The 15,177-nt window shown below is 38.8% G+C and overlaps 1 protein-coding gene across 5 annotated transcripts in view; it reads right to left on the bottom strand.

The window, feature by feature from the left end:
* The window catches only part of LYN (LYN proto-oncogene, Src family tyrosine kinase), a 51,888-nt gene that overhangs the window by 19,374 nt on the left and 17,337 nt on the right, over nucleotides 1–15,177 (bottom strand). For 3 of the 5 annotated variants that reach the window (XM_027638848.1, XM_027638849.1, XM_027638850.1), the window contains exons 2-8: nucleotides 10,489–10,625; nucleotides 9,226–9,274; nucleotides 9,028–9,133; nucleotides 8,456–8,554; nucleotides 8,247–8,350; nucleotides 6,649–6,798; nucleotides 5,219–5,371 (exon numbers count right to left, since the gene is read on the bottom strand). In XM_027638848.1, coding sequence (XP_027494649.1) covers nucleotides 5,219–5,371; nucleotides 6,649–6,798; nucleotides 8,247–8,350; nucleotides 8,456–8,554; nucleotides 9,028–9,133; nucleotides 9,226–9,274; nucleotides 10,489–10,620 — 793 coding nt within the window. In that variant the 5' untranslated portion in view covers nucleotides 10,621–10,625. The remainder of the gene's footprint in view (nucleotides 1–5,218; nucleotides 5,372–6,648; nucleotides 6,799–8,246; nucleotides 8,351–8,455; nucleotides 8,555–9,027; nucleotides 9,134–9,225; nucleotides 9,275–10,488; nucleotides 10,626–15,177) is intronic. The other 2 variants (XM_027638851.1, XM_027638852.1) reach the window with 1 other exon arrangement.

Genomic DNA, 15,177 nt, shown 5'->3' with positions numbered 1-15,177 from the left:
TCAAACTAGGGTCTTACAGAAACTTGGCTTTACTGCAATGCCTCAGTGACACTGAGGTTTTCTGCTGTAAAAAAGTCTACCCTGACCCTCTGGTCATAATATACAAAGTAAATAGTTGGTGGGAGCACTAGAGATAACTGATCTTGATTACTTCTATATTAGTTTATTAAATCAGGTATTGGCAGGGATGGGACACCAAAACCCTGAGGAAAGGCAGTCATGAGCTCTATGAGCACACACAAAAAAGTGGACCTTAAGAGCTTGGCAAAACTGGAATTTGTCACCTTTCCCACCCACATTATCAGCAAAACCAGTGTTAACTTTGTTTAGGCTGGACCTGGAGCAGGCAGCATCTTTTTAGTATGCATCTGTACCACCCCAGCCCAACAAAGTCCTAGTCCTCATGCCAGGTCACCTATCATTGCTATGAGAACACCTGTGGTAGTGCCCAAAAAGATAATCTACTTTGCAAGCAGACTCTTACGTTCAGGTAAGGAACTGCAGCCTTTGTTCAGGTGGAGAGAAAACTGATGACCTCAAAGAGCTTTAGTGACAGCAAATTTAAGGTTTAATCTGCATCGCAGAAGGATTCCAGTAATGTACCAGGAGCTGTGGGAAGGGGTGACTATGGTATCATCCCCCAGCTTCCTACAGTGCCTGGGGCTCTGAACTATTCACTAACACCTGCCTTGGCTGAACTGAACCCGACTCTGGGTGTAGACCCAGTGCTTGCTGTGTCACAGTGTTGCTTGCCATATCATACGAATGAACTATGGTCTGCTGAATGAACTTAGGACTGCTACCTAAATGTGAATTCAAGAAGATAGATAAGCAATGAAATTCTTGCTCAGATCTAGAACATCTGACATAAAATTCACATTTTTTGCAACTAACATTCAGCTCATCTATGTATTGTCAAATTTCTTTTCTAATGCTAATGAGATGTACCAGTAAGTTTTCTTGGTTCATTTTAGATGTCTTTTATTGTAACAAAAGGATTTCTGTGATACTATTTACTGTTTTTTTCTAACAGCTGCAAAAGAAAATACACCTTCAAAACAAATATTACTAATATTCTAATTCAGAGGTTATTGAATAAGAGAATCTTTTACACCTGAAATGCAAGCAAGATGTGGTTCATTAATAAAATACACTATAATGGCTGCATTTGCCTTGTTAACTTTCCTCTTAGCCCTGCTTGAGAATTCTCTTCATGGATTATTGATGCCACAGAGCATCATGATTCATTTCAAATCAGTGCACACGAGGAACAAAAATGCATAAAACATAGACCCTGCTCTTCAAGTGCTGCTCTGTTTCGTCACATCACCAAAGTAGCTGCCCAGATGCACTGAACTCCATGGTCTAAAAACCTTTCATACCATGGCAGGAAGTGAGTTTCTCTGCAGTTTCAGCTTCTGTTAAAAATCAAATGTGAAGCAAGCAGTAGTATGAAAGTTTGAGGAATGTATGATGATGTCTCACACTATGAGCAATGTTCTTCTCTACATCTTAGAATAGAATCCTCAAAAAAATTTAAGGTTTCAGGTATCTATCTTGGAGCTGATTACTGTTATTTTAACAGAGTAGTATCTTGGACAGCCAGGTTGCCCTCAGATTCTTGCACAGGATTAATCAGGTCAAACTGTGATATGAACTAACAACAGACAATAATGAAGTTGAGCCTACCATTTCTGACCAGATCTCTAGGTCTAAAGATGAACAACTTTGTGAACTAGCCTACAACATGCAGTTTCTCCTTCCTCTGCTTTTGCAGTAATTCCCTGCAGCGTATACTGGAAACAACTTGTTTGGGCTACAAAGAAAGATTATATCTCAGGCGGTTACTGTTGCAGGGGAGACCAGGGAAGAGACTGAGAACAGCAGTTTCTCTGCATCCTATTGGAGGTCAGCACTTAACTTCTTCACCAGCTACAGTCATCACGCAGCTGAAGAACAGAACAACACAACAAAGTAGCTCCATCTCTTGCTCATCTCCATACAGCCCATTAAATAGGAAGGCAGAGAGCAGAGGCTGAAGCTTTCTAACCACTTCCATGGTACAGTGCATAAAACGTGAGCACAATTCTGCCATGTTGTTTTCATCTATTGTGTCACTACAGCTGATGCCCAAATTCACACTTAAACACTAATTTGATAACCTAAAAACAGAAAGCCTTTATAAAATGCATAAAATTGCACATAACTGTAATGAAGAAATTACACTTGCAGCGATAAACAATATGAGAAATTGGTAGCAAGGTTTCTCAGTGTAAAAGGAACTCTTCAGAATTGGAGGAGATTCAGCTGCCCACTCCATAGGTGACAAAGACTCTCTGCATGGGTCATACAGGAACACAGCCAAGTGCTTCGGGGGTATAGGGGCTTGTTTTTTGTTCCTAGAGTTTTCTTAGTTGTCCCACAGTATAAGCTCCAAAATATTCACAAGGAAGATATCAACGTGTAAGCCCAGAAAGTACTTATGGACATACTAAAAAGAAAATACTATAAAAGATACGCTTTCCTATCTTTACATTGCAGTACCAGTATTATCTCTATATTCCCATGTCTCACAGAATCACAGAAGGGTTCAGGTTGGAAGGGGCCTCCGGAAGGCACCAGGGTCTAACATGCTCAATCAAGCTGGTTGTCCAGGACTGTGTCAAGTTGGCTTTTGATTCTCTTCAAGGATGGAGACACTACAGCCTCTCTGGGCAACCTATGCCAGTGCTTGGTCACTCAATGAAAAAGGGTTTCCTGATGTTCAAAGGGAGCTTCCTGTGTTTCAGTCTGTGCACTTTGCTTCTGGTCTTGTCACTGGGCACCACTGAGAAGGGCCTGGCTCCTGTCCTCTCTGCATACCTCCTTCAGCTATTTACATACATTGATAAGATCCCCAAGCCTTTTCAAGGCTGAATAGTCTCAGGTCTCTTAGCCTTTCCTCAAGAGAGAGGTGCTCCAGTCCTTTCATAGTCTTTGTGGCCCTTTACCACAAAGGTCTAGTAGCTCTGCATCTTTCTTTACTAGGAAGCACAGTTCCTCTGAGTGGGACACTGTTCCCTCTGAAACCACAATTCTAAGTACCCTTTATCAAGAAGAAATCTATTTAGTAATTAAGCCATGGGATAGTATTGCTCTTTAATTCACACTACAGCTGAAAAATAATTTTGCTGTATGTGAGGTGGTATCATAACAACCAGCTCTCTAGACAGGACAGCGTAGCAACTAGGTTGTTTCTCAGTACCTTTACATACCTCCCAATGTCCCTGGTTGATCATTACAACACACAGTGTTTGCTGACACCCTGCACCACACAGCTGACCTAATATTCGCTTTCCAGTTTGAACTTCCTTGGTTATAGTATTAATCATGCTCCTGATTTTAGTAGACTTGTGCCATGCAAATCATCTTCTTTTGCTTCAGAAAGGAAGCAGAGAAGAGGAAACACAGTGATCGCTTTTACAGTACATTAATTTTTCTCACAGTGCAGCATTTCAGACACAGGAGTTAGGCCCAATTTAGATGTTAAAATAATGACACAAACAAGAGGAAACATCTTGAACCAGAAACACCCTTTTAAAGTTTTATTCCTTTGTGCAGAATTAGTCACTTCTCAAAATGATCTATGTCTTCAAGTAGTTGATTACCTCCTACCAAAAAGTCTTCCACAGTATTTCAGTGTCAGTTGAACATTTCTGGCCCTGATTTATTAAACAGAAACAACTGCACAATGACTGACACTTGTCCTGACTAATATCTAAACTGTCATTCATGTATGTCATAGCTAAAGGGTTTCTTAAGCCTTTTCTCATGAAGGCAGATAAAAGGCTGAATTTGGCTATATTATTCTATAGTGATGTGTTGCTTGCATTTTTATATGATTTACACCAAAAGATTACACCTATGACTGAACTAGAGCTTTCTGAATGACGCTGTGGTTGTGTGTATAATTTGCTACTCAAACAGCACCAATCTGTGCTTTGCTTTTCTAAATGAGAGCATCTCTTCAAAGCAGTGACATTCTTGCCAGACTGACCCACTCTTATGGTGTTTTCTAGCAAGCTTTGGGATACACTCTTAAATTGCTCAGAAATACCTTACCTATAGAATCTTACACCTTAAAATTAATAATAATCATTATCACCTTCATCTGATCTATTACTATTATAACTGTAACAATTTTATTCCAATTTAAATATAACATCCAAAAAAGAGATTCAAGGAAATGTTAATGACTGAGAATGATTTGGCCTTAAAAAACTTCCTAATGAGGACTTCGGGAGGAAGATATAGTTTACCCCAAACAAGATGGTAACTGGTAAAAAGAGTGTAAGTAATGAATAGCACACAGAACATGCAATACAGAAGCCATAAGAATACTCAGATGTCAGAAGAGGCAGCATTTCAAAAGCAAGATGATTAAACCATTTTCACTATGCCCATGTGACACTGGACATAGACCCTTGCCAAAGGAAGTCATCAAGGCTGAGAAAATACTGCTTGTAAGCCAACAAAGTTAATTATTTAGGTGATAATAATTAATGCTATCATTTTTTGCTGTGTATATATTAACATTTACAACCGTCTTATGACAGTTTTATTATTGGGAACTTGCATGATAATTCAAGGTAGAGGCTGTTCAATCTCTAGTCTTCTTACTACGTAAGTCACCTACTTTCTAAGCAGACACTGGCAGACAATACACTTGGGTCAAGTCTGCTCTCTTTTTTCACCCAGTCTGGCAGCCCCATGCACTGCATTACAGTATCTTCTTTATGAAGATACAATGAAGTCTCAATAGGCAATTCACTAAAAGACATTGTTTCTTTTTATTTCATATTCTTTAACACTTTCTGATTTGAAACAAAGTTCTGAGAGACCCATCAATTTTGAGACTTGGGAGCCACATCTTACTATAACCTTCTATTTCCCCCACAAAACCCTACCAAAAAAACCTTTTTGTATTTAACCTTCTAAATCACAGTGCTCACTCACTAGTATTTCCCTTTAAAAGACTCCAAAAGGATTTATTCCACTTATTTGTCAGGTATCTACCCTCTTTTACAAACCCTCTCTCCTCACAAGAAGACATATTCTGGACCTAATTTGGCTGTTTTACAAGTATATTGGACCAGGTTCATGTCCACTACATTTTTTAATGACTCCAAAATGACACTTCTTTCAGAGTTTAATACTTATTTCAAAAGAATAAACTTACCCATCCAGACTTCTCCAAACTGACCAGCTCCAAGTTTCTTCACTAATTTAATAGATTCCCGTGGAATTTCCCATGCATCTTTATCCCATGGTTTTTGAGGCTTGGGACTAATACAAGCTTTTTCCAGCTTTCTACATAAACCATCTGATTGCTCTGGTTTTCAAAGAAAAAAAAAAAAAGAAAATACAAAATACGTTACACTTCTGTGACTCATGACTTGAGACAAATATCACTTAATTATAGGTGTGCACTACCTCAAATAATGCCAAAATAATCAGATGCTGTGATTAGAATGTAGCCTTCCTGGTGCTTTCACATAACTTTAAGTGCCTCTGATCTGAAATTTGGTTTCCAGAGACAAATTTAATAAAGAAATATCACATGCATCTGGTTACTGGCAGATTATTAAGGGGTTTTAGTACAATTGGTACCAAATAAATACAATATCAGATCTGATTACTAACAGTATGTTGATTAAGATCCACACTGGAGTCAGGTTTGGGACCTGTATTCTGAATTTGTCATTAAATTTTCTTGCAACATGGTTTCAGAGATGTGCATGCAAGCCTAAGTAGGTCAACATTATTTTTTCTCTAGACACTGACCAGCTATAACTTTTATATAAATATTGAATAATTCTTGGGTTTTCCAGCTGTGCCAAAGAACTAGCACACACATCTAACAACTCTGAAAAATTTCATGGCCAAGTCCTCAGAATGGTTTTGAAAAATAACTATGTAATTTTATGTCCTATTTTTTTTCTTTTCTGTCTTCCCAATTACAAGACAAAAAACCCCTGTATTTTGGAGCTATTCACTAGGAGATCATGCAGCATTAAAAGCCAGTTTTGTAGTAAAACATAGGCAGAAACTTGTCCCTCCCCTCTCCCCCCTCTTTTTTAAAATAAATGTATACATTCTGTGTGGGTGTAATTTTCTTTCTTTGAAGTCTATGGAATTTTCCTTCAAAATGCTATTAAAAATGATTAAAAAAATACATATATAGGAAAAATAAAAATGATTTCACGCTCAACATAAGGTACAGGATGACATTCACAAGTCTATATATATTTCTGCTAATTGTCAATAAGAATTTACTCTTAAATACAGAATTAATTTACTTAAATTGAAGGCAATTCTTATTACAGCTTCACATCATCATAACTTTGATGAGATGTTTTATAAAGCTAGTCTTTATTTCACAATGGTATGCCACAGGACAAACGGCATTAGGTCTGATTATGATAACAACATTACTTGGGTTTCAATCGGTTTTACTTTATCTTCGATAACATGCATGCCTGAGTTATTTAGGAAAATTAAAATAAAAAAGATGAAAAGCTTTGAAACAAAAGAAGAAAGCATTTATTTTCCATCCCAGGAAATAATGGTTGCATTCTATTGAGTAATTCATTAATTGTTTTAACTTACTTTGATAATGTTTGATCATATCATTGATGTTGGGAAAAGTTATTCTTGGAGAGATGTAAAATCCTCCATTGTCTAGACTCCTGATTTTGTAGTGCTTAATAACATCGCCATGTTGTGGATCATAGTCTCTTATGGAGAGAGAATAGCTGCCTGTGGATAAAGAAGAAATTATCATTAACAGATAGAAAAGCCTACAGTGCCCACACATATACAGTTGAGCTTAACAAAATCACCCTTTTGTCTGTTTTCCTTTTTACTCCCTTATTTCCTCAAAAACCATTTTGCAATCAACAGGAGGAGGTTAGCCCATAGCCAGTCCTGAACTGGTCACCAAAATGCTTACAATGACACTTTCTTTTTCAATCTTACTCAACAAACTCAGGAGTTCCATATTCCAGGCAGCTCCACATTCAATGCCCAGTTTTGCGGAAAGTCCCCCAGCTTGGCTGGGAAATCAAGACCGGGGCTGTCACACTACTCAGACAGAAGCTGAAAATCAGAGATCAGCATTTCAAAAAAGGAACACTCTGTTTGTTGTGGACCAGCTAACAAAAGGATAGCTTGGAGATGGCTTGAGGCATACAGGAGGGAGAGCATATCTGTTAGTCCTAGGGAGTCTAACATCAGCTGGGATTTAAGCTGGGGCAGGAGAGCATCTACCCTTAGCTACAGCTCTCTTCCTTTCTTCTACTCACACAATTCTCGTTCATTTTCAAAGGATAAGAAACCACTTCACCCCCTTATCTCTCCTCACATACAGATCCAGTGTCAGTGGGGGTACTTTGCCTCACTCTAAGCAGAATTTAGGAGTCTTCCTTTGAAAACTTCATTTAGGAGTCTTCATCTGAGAGCACAGAAACAATGATATAGACCCAATTACAGAGCTACACCTAATCAAGAACCTGCAGCATGGGGGCCAAAAAAGCTACCCTGTGGAGTGGACAGGCATGATCTGCTGAAGGGCTTCATGTGTCTTCCTCTGGAGGATGCAGTGTTACAGCATTCAGTTGGAACATCCAGTCAGACTGCTGTCAGAGTCCAGAGGCTGTGGCAGAACTTCCTATGTTCTTTCCAAAATCCCAGCTGAAGAGCCTGGAAAATTCACTAAGCTTTTCAGCGCAAAGCGCTCTGCCTACAGCACAAAACTTTACCTAAAAGATTTTTGGGCAGAATCACACTACACTGTAGAAGTGAAAACCCTCATTATGCAGTAACTATAATTTAAACTTGCAGCAATGGATGCAGACCCAATAATGGAGGACTATAGAACGCAGCAACCACTATTACAGTAAAGAGTCTTTCAATAACGGAGTTATAAACATTAAGTCGAGAAAAGATGGCACTTCATCAATTCCTGCTTCTTGTCACTGTAATCACACTTCTTTTTTCCCCTATCTCAGCTTTAGGTGTTATTCTCTTCTCTATTTTCCTGGTGGTTTTCTCATCCTTCTCACTCCTACAGAACTGCAGAAAATTCACACAATAGGACACACTATGACTTCTCCACATCCAGTGCCATTTGATGCCATTTTTTGTGAAGACTGACTGTGTGTTTTTAACTCTATATCAATTCCAAAGTAACCCACCCCAAAGCCTACCTTTTAATGTTTCACTTTCTCTGATAAGGAAAGCTCCAGGACCATTTCCAGGAGCCAGGAGTAATCTTTCAGCATCTTTTCGGGTTATGTCTTTGAAGAACCATCTGAAAAGTATTTCAAAGAGTTACAACTGTTTGTCTCCCCATCCACAAAGGATACACCACCATGGTGAAGAAGTTAGCCAGTATTTAGAGCCTGGGAGAACTTACTCTTCTGTTTCCAGGGTGTTTACTTTAGCCACATAGTTACTGGGAATGAAGCCTTCTTTCCTTGTCGTGAGAGATTTTGCTCTCCACCATTCTCCCAGCCTGAAAAACAGAAACAGTACTAGTATTCACAATGAAAAAAAAAGATAATTTGTTACTTATATTATAGTGTGTTGAGAGCTCTGCCCGTGCTGGAGAGAGAAGCATAATCTTTCCTGTAAACTCAAGCTACCTGAGAAACCATTGGCTCCACTGGATCAATGTTGACCGCTGTTACTGAGGGCAGCTGTCAAGTCAGAGAATTACAGACCCATAGAACAGTCTGGGATGGAGGGGACCTTTAAGATCATCTGGTTGCAACTCCCCTGAAATGGGCAGGGACACCTTCCACTACAGCAGGTTGCTCAAAGTCCCATTCAACTTGGCACAACTCCACATGCATTTGTATTATCATATATAAGGGAGCTCACTTACCATTCATAGACCTATGTTACGAGTAGGGTAGCAAGACATTATAAAGGGAATTAGGTGAACCCAAAGAAAATCTACAATACAACCAGTACTGTCACACTTACTCCTCAAGAACTTTCAATTTTTCTCCTTTTTTGAAGGACAAGTCCTCTTCATGAATGCCATCATAGGGATACAAAGCTATTACAATGACTCCATGCTCCTCTGTGTCTAGGAAAGTAGAAAGACAAAGGAATGTTCACATCATTTTGCAGGCTGACATGGACACAGCATGCAGTTGTAAGATTTCTATAAAAACGTACCTTCACTGACAAACCTCTGTCCTGGTAATAGCTGTGCTTCTGGATTTGCCTACAACAAAATATGTCTTTAATTAAGCAGTTTTAGATCTTTATGATGATCTTAAATAACATAGTATTCAGTTGCTTTGGTATCATCTTACATGTCTTAAATTAAGAGGAAATGCTCCAGTATTTCCCCACCATTCTTCAAACGCAAATTACAATATAAAAGTATAGTAAGTCGCCACTAGATTTTAAATTGAGCAGCTCAGACCTCAGGAAGATGGGCCACAAGCTGTGGGGATGAAGTTCACAGCTTTGGGACTTCTGCTGAAGAGGCTTTAGGTAGGGCACTTTAGCAAGACAGTTATTACCACGTAGCTGTCATGCCAGAGAACTACAAGCATGGTTATGTCACTGGAAGTGTGCAAGAAGAAAAAGGGTAATCCAAAAAAAAAAAAAATAATGGTAGTTTGTACTGTGTGTACATTGACTGAGAGCATGCTGAGTTCACTGTATCAGCTGGTGAGAGAGGAGAGAAGGGTGCCATTCACACCTGAAGAGACCATGGTCCCTTAAAAAGGGCAGTCAGGAGCCACAGTTTCCTCAGCACGGTAGAGAAGGTGGGGAAAAAAAGGTACCAGTCAACCTAAAAATTAGCAAACCCACTTGGTACCCAGTGGTATTCCCCATCCCAACACCCTTCTTTTCCAATACCAGCACACATGAAGGTACCCTTATCCTGTTCCTCCCGCAGCACAGCTCTGCTCCCTTCACCACTGCACCCTCTCCTCCCAACCTTACCTACACACCTCACGCAAGGTCAGGTAGTGGCCTTCAGGGAGTAAAAGGAAAGTTAACCAGAGCTGGTAAAGAATTGCCTGTGATTACTTCAGCCTCTAAGTATAATAATTAGCACCTGGATCCCACAGCTATTAAAATCCCAACACCGATGCTTTTTAAAATGGTTCTAAACTACTGCAGGTTTTCTACATTCATGTAGCAGTCTTCTACAGTCATAGTTATATCTATATCAAACATTGCCAAGGATTACTGTTTTCATGCAGAAAATATGACAAACATAAAGTAGCAAATCATCAAGTTTTAATTTTTATTTCCCTAAGTACTTATTCATTGAGGGTGAACTGCACAACTCCAAAAGCCCAACTGTGGATTAATGATCATTTGAATTTTTCCATGCACATGTTTCAGATTGAAATTTAAGTTATGCCAGTCATGCTTTGATCTTGCTACAGGAATTCTCCCCTGAGACTATCTACTTACTGGCCTTTGCTGTTTATTGGACGTTGGATCCCTCACATAAATAGTTCGTTCAGTTTTACGTACTGGTTGATTCTTCAAATCTAGCCCATCTCCATGCAGATTCTCTTTCCTTTTTGATTTTATACATCCCATATTTCCTGTTGAAATAAAAAAGGTATTAAACAAAATCATTATGCCATAAACCAAGCCCTTTCCCATGAAATCATCTGGGCTACATAGCAAAAACATGCTTCCTTCTCATACACAATAGTTCATGGGAAGAACAACTGAAGGTTAGGCACACATGCTGAAAGCTCTTTTCAGTTGCAAAGGAAAGAAATTTCTTCTTGTCTCAATCCACATATGAAGTAAATAGTTATTTACCATTTCCACATTTTCAGAATTATTTTATTTTCTCTCCAACCTACTCTCCCCTGACAAAACCCATTGTATCTTTCTGATACTTCTCTGAGCTTTGGAATAGATATAACAAAAATGCAATTACTGTAGTGGCAACTTTTATCTATGTTTTAAAGAAAAGACTGCTTTGGAAAACACAGGAAGAAATTCCAATCCAAATTATGAAAACTGCAGCTGGATCTAGCAATGCTTGTATCTCCCCATTTCATTTTGCAGACGCCAGTCTAGCAGGGAGCTCTGTTTGTTTCAAATCCCCACTCTCACATGAAGCTGATGACTTGTGCAGTCCCAGCTCCATGGCAGACAAACTGATATTGTGACGTTCAGTAATGAATCTCCTTGTTCACACAGGCCAGTTACAGCAGTCTGAAATAGTCGATGTGTATATCAGTGATGGCAAATTACAAGTATTTCTTTTCCAATACAATTTAGAAGGATAATCCTTCTCTCAGGATGTGCATCCACGCTAAATCAGATGAGATACAGCTGTTAGCATCTGCATGACTGGAACCCAATTCCTGATCCCATGATGTAATTACATAGTACTTCAGCAAGCATATATACAACATTATTTCTACATTCCTCCCTCAGAGGAGAGTAATTATACTTACTCTTCAAAGAATCCACTACGAATGCTTTTCAAACCTCTTCTTCCTTCCTCTCTCCCTCCTTTCAGGTCACTGCTCTAATGCTAGGTTCACAGTCACATTTTCCCTTGCAGGCACACAGTCATACTCCCCCTTGCCCTAATTAATCTTTAAAGCCAGTTTTTTGAAGAACAACATAAAACTTAAAATAAGAGCTCAGTGCAAATATGGGCTCAAGTAAACAAACAGTGACTAAAACACAGCTGGAGAAGCTAAAGCAGATTGTAACACCCTATACTACATCTCACTTTTACCTTCATCTCTCAGATAGAAAATATAGAAAAACAGGTAAAGTAGTAGTATAGGTACCCACTTGCAGATACAACTGTTTCAATGGAATGGTGCCTTACACATCCTGCAAGTAAGAACAATAACCAGATTGGTGTGAGTTCTTATTAAGACTTGTGCTTTTGTAACAATATTGATGATAATCACAATCCTAACTGACTATACCAATAAACCAAGGCAACAAGCAGTCCCACATGGCAAGTCTCAACTTCCCATATGACCTTTACTCAATCTCCCATCCTTCAATTGAGGAAGCACCACATAATGACAGATGCATTGACATATCCACAGAATGTTTTCTTCTAAACATGAGAGGAAGGTACTTCCTTTCCTACCATTTCTGCAAATTATCTGTCACCTATTGCCCACAAACCCTGGATTTGGTGGATAAGTTCAGTGATGCAGTGAACTGTGATATTGGTTTAAAAGCACCATTAGAACCCACTGTGCCCCTTCTCGTCTTCACTTGAAATAAAAATAAAAGGAATCCTACAGAAAATCAATAGGCACTGATCAGGCAGAGAATACAGTTTCCTCTTCTTGACTGTTAGCATTTCAGTGTTACCATACTTATCTAAAGACACTGGGGGGCATCTTCAGCCAGAATCTTCCCTTAGAAGCAAGTATCTTTAATGCTTAATTTTAGTTTGTGAAAACACCCACTGGGAGAGTTTTCCAAATTCTCAGCTCCACATAGGTTGTTTTGAAATACTGAGAAGGATTTTTTATTTATTTTATTTATTTATAACTGTAAGTATATTGATGACTCTTGTTCTGCTGTTAATGGTTCATAGGAAATTTCTGTACACCCAGAGGCAGACTGGTGTTTGCGAACTCACCCTAGACATCAGGAAGCCCAGTGTTTAATTACCTGATGTATCTGCAAGATCAGGTATTTATCCACCTAAAGGCTAACCTTTTTGCTCTTGAATAGTTCTGCTTCTACAGAACAAACAGCTAAAGCAGAGGACATAACGTAATTTGATCTAAGTTGTCAGCCAAAAAGCCCTTTCCCTATTCCTGTAAGAAAGCTGAACATATCTTTAAAGACTGCATTGTGCTCAGTGCTGGTGTAGACCCAGAGAGAAGTATTTTTACTCAGATTTTTTTCTGCAGCTTAAAGCAGACAAACTTAAGACTGCTGTGAGGCTGTGCTGATAAGCTCAAGGTTATCATTTGTTCATGAGAGTAACAACAACAGATCTGTCATGCCTATGTGGAGGTGCTTCATAACCACACAGAAGTCTACTTGATGTCACATGAAATCACACAAATACAGTATGTGAGATAACATATGTGATGGCTTCCAACAAAGAGAAGATCCTGAGCCTCATTATGAAGCACTGTTTTTAATGGCTTCTTTTCCTCATAGAGATGAAACTCCACAGTCCTCAAAGGATTTAGCTAGTTCTGCATTAGCAAATAGCCCCAACAGTTAATGCTGAAGCTCATAGCCGGTTCAATGGGGCCTACTGTACCCTTTATTATAGTATAGTCCCAAGGACTGAACATTAAGTAGGAGCAAGTTGATATCAAGGGTTTACCTAAAAGTAACCTCCTAAAGCAGTCCTGTCCTAAACAGGTATAGACAGGCAATGGAGACAAAACACAAACAGAGTTGAAAAATAGCTTCTAAGCAGTCAAAACTGCATCAATGAGGACATGTTCTTTTGATAGTGCGAAACAAAACACTTTTGAACTCTTCAAAGGCCACAGGATTTTATATCTCTGTACATGCTAGACCTTTGTAAAGCTATGCACACTGGGTTCCAGACTGCACATCCAAAATTCTGTTAGATTAGTCCTACACCCAAAGCAAACGTAACTGTACTGGTTTCAAAAGCTTCCGTTCAGTGATTGCCCAGTTCACCTGCAGTGACAGATGTATTTGTTTCCAGCACAGTATTATACATTTTTATACTGAAATCTGATCTGGGCCTTTTCCAGGTTTTTGAGAGTGGTATCAATGTAAAGATTCATAGGGCTGCTATGAACAGCAGACACTGATGGGAGAGTTTCAGTCAACACCCACTGTAAATATTCAAAATCAGAATATTATATAATTGCCAAAGTTATCTTTCCAAACATTCTATCCTAGCAAATTACCCATACAAAAAAAGAAACTTTGAAATATAAAATCTGTTTGCAGTGTACATCTATCTTAGCTTATACAGTAGTCATAAGGAAAATCTGAAGAGGGGGGAGTACATTCATGCATAAATAAAATATTTCACTTGGTGTAAAATGTTCATTTGCATAGTGCTCTGTTGCCCTATCACAAGGAGCATCAAGAAAGTGTTTTGTGCAGATATATAAAGAGACAGAGAACACAGTAAGCAAAGAGTAATACAGACAGCACAGCATCATCACAAATGAAAGTACATTATTGTTTGTCAGAGACAAAAATAATTTAGACAACAGAGAAAATGCTGTCAGTCCTCACTCAGATGTTTCCCATCCCAACACTTTTGCAACACAGGAGACACTACTTTTCATCCCTGCTTTTCATTTATTGCCCTGTCCACACAAGTAGACATGAAAGATAAACACTGAATTAAAAGAAACTCTACTTAACACAGCTGCTAATCTTTATAAACAGATCTCTAAAAAAGTAACAGCTTCTCTTTTAACAAAGAGAATACTGTATTTCATGGCTAAAAGGTAAAGACAAGTACTTGGGTCAACAGATGCAGTGTGGCAACAAGTATCTAAGTTGAGGCACACTTCAAAAAGCCCCAGGGGTATCCATAAGCACCATCATACAGAGCCTCTGCAGCAGGTTGTTCCACAGACATAGATTTTGATGTCTACAAGACATTTACCTTGAATTTTCCCTCTGAATGCCCTATTTCATCTTGCTACAGCAACACACGAGTCATATTTCCAAAATAGATTGCAGGGAGCAGAAGTCAGAAGTGAAACATTTTTCCAGGGTTAAAAGCTGCTGTCTGTCTCCAGAATGTTATTGTTTTACCAGCCTTTTTCTACATTACCACCATGTAAGGTGTCTAAAGCCACAATACTTTCTACTGCAAGTAGTCAAGGTTCATGTGACCATCCCCTGTCCATCCACCATCAGCAGCATTGGAGGTTTCATTTCCTCCCGGTAGTTGCCCTTTACATCATCTACAAAGGTGATCTCATTTTTCGTTTTGTTTATGGTTACAACCATTCTCTTCCTTGTGATTCTGTTACGTATATAGTATATATGTTGTACATTAGAAACAATTTCCTAAAAATCCACCTGACATGTCTGGCCTTTTCTTGACTGAAATCATGTCTTCATGAAAATGATTCTCAAATCCTCACAGATTATACTTTGGCTTTTCCAATAATAAAGTAATTTTTAAAATAA

This window comes from Corapipo altera, unplaced genomic scaffold, assembly GCF_003945725.1.
Source record: "Corapipo altera isolate COAL_440 unplaced genomic scaffold, ASM394572v1 49, whole genome shotgun sequence".
NCBI lineage: Eukaryota > Metazoa > Chordata > Aves > Passeriformes > Pipridae > Corapipo > Corapipo altera.
The sequence above is the reverse complement of the archived record's forward strand: the minus strand, read 5'-3'. Positions and strand labels throughout refer to the sequence as shown.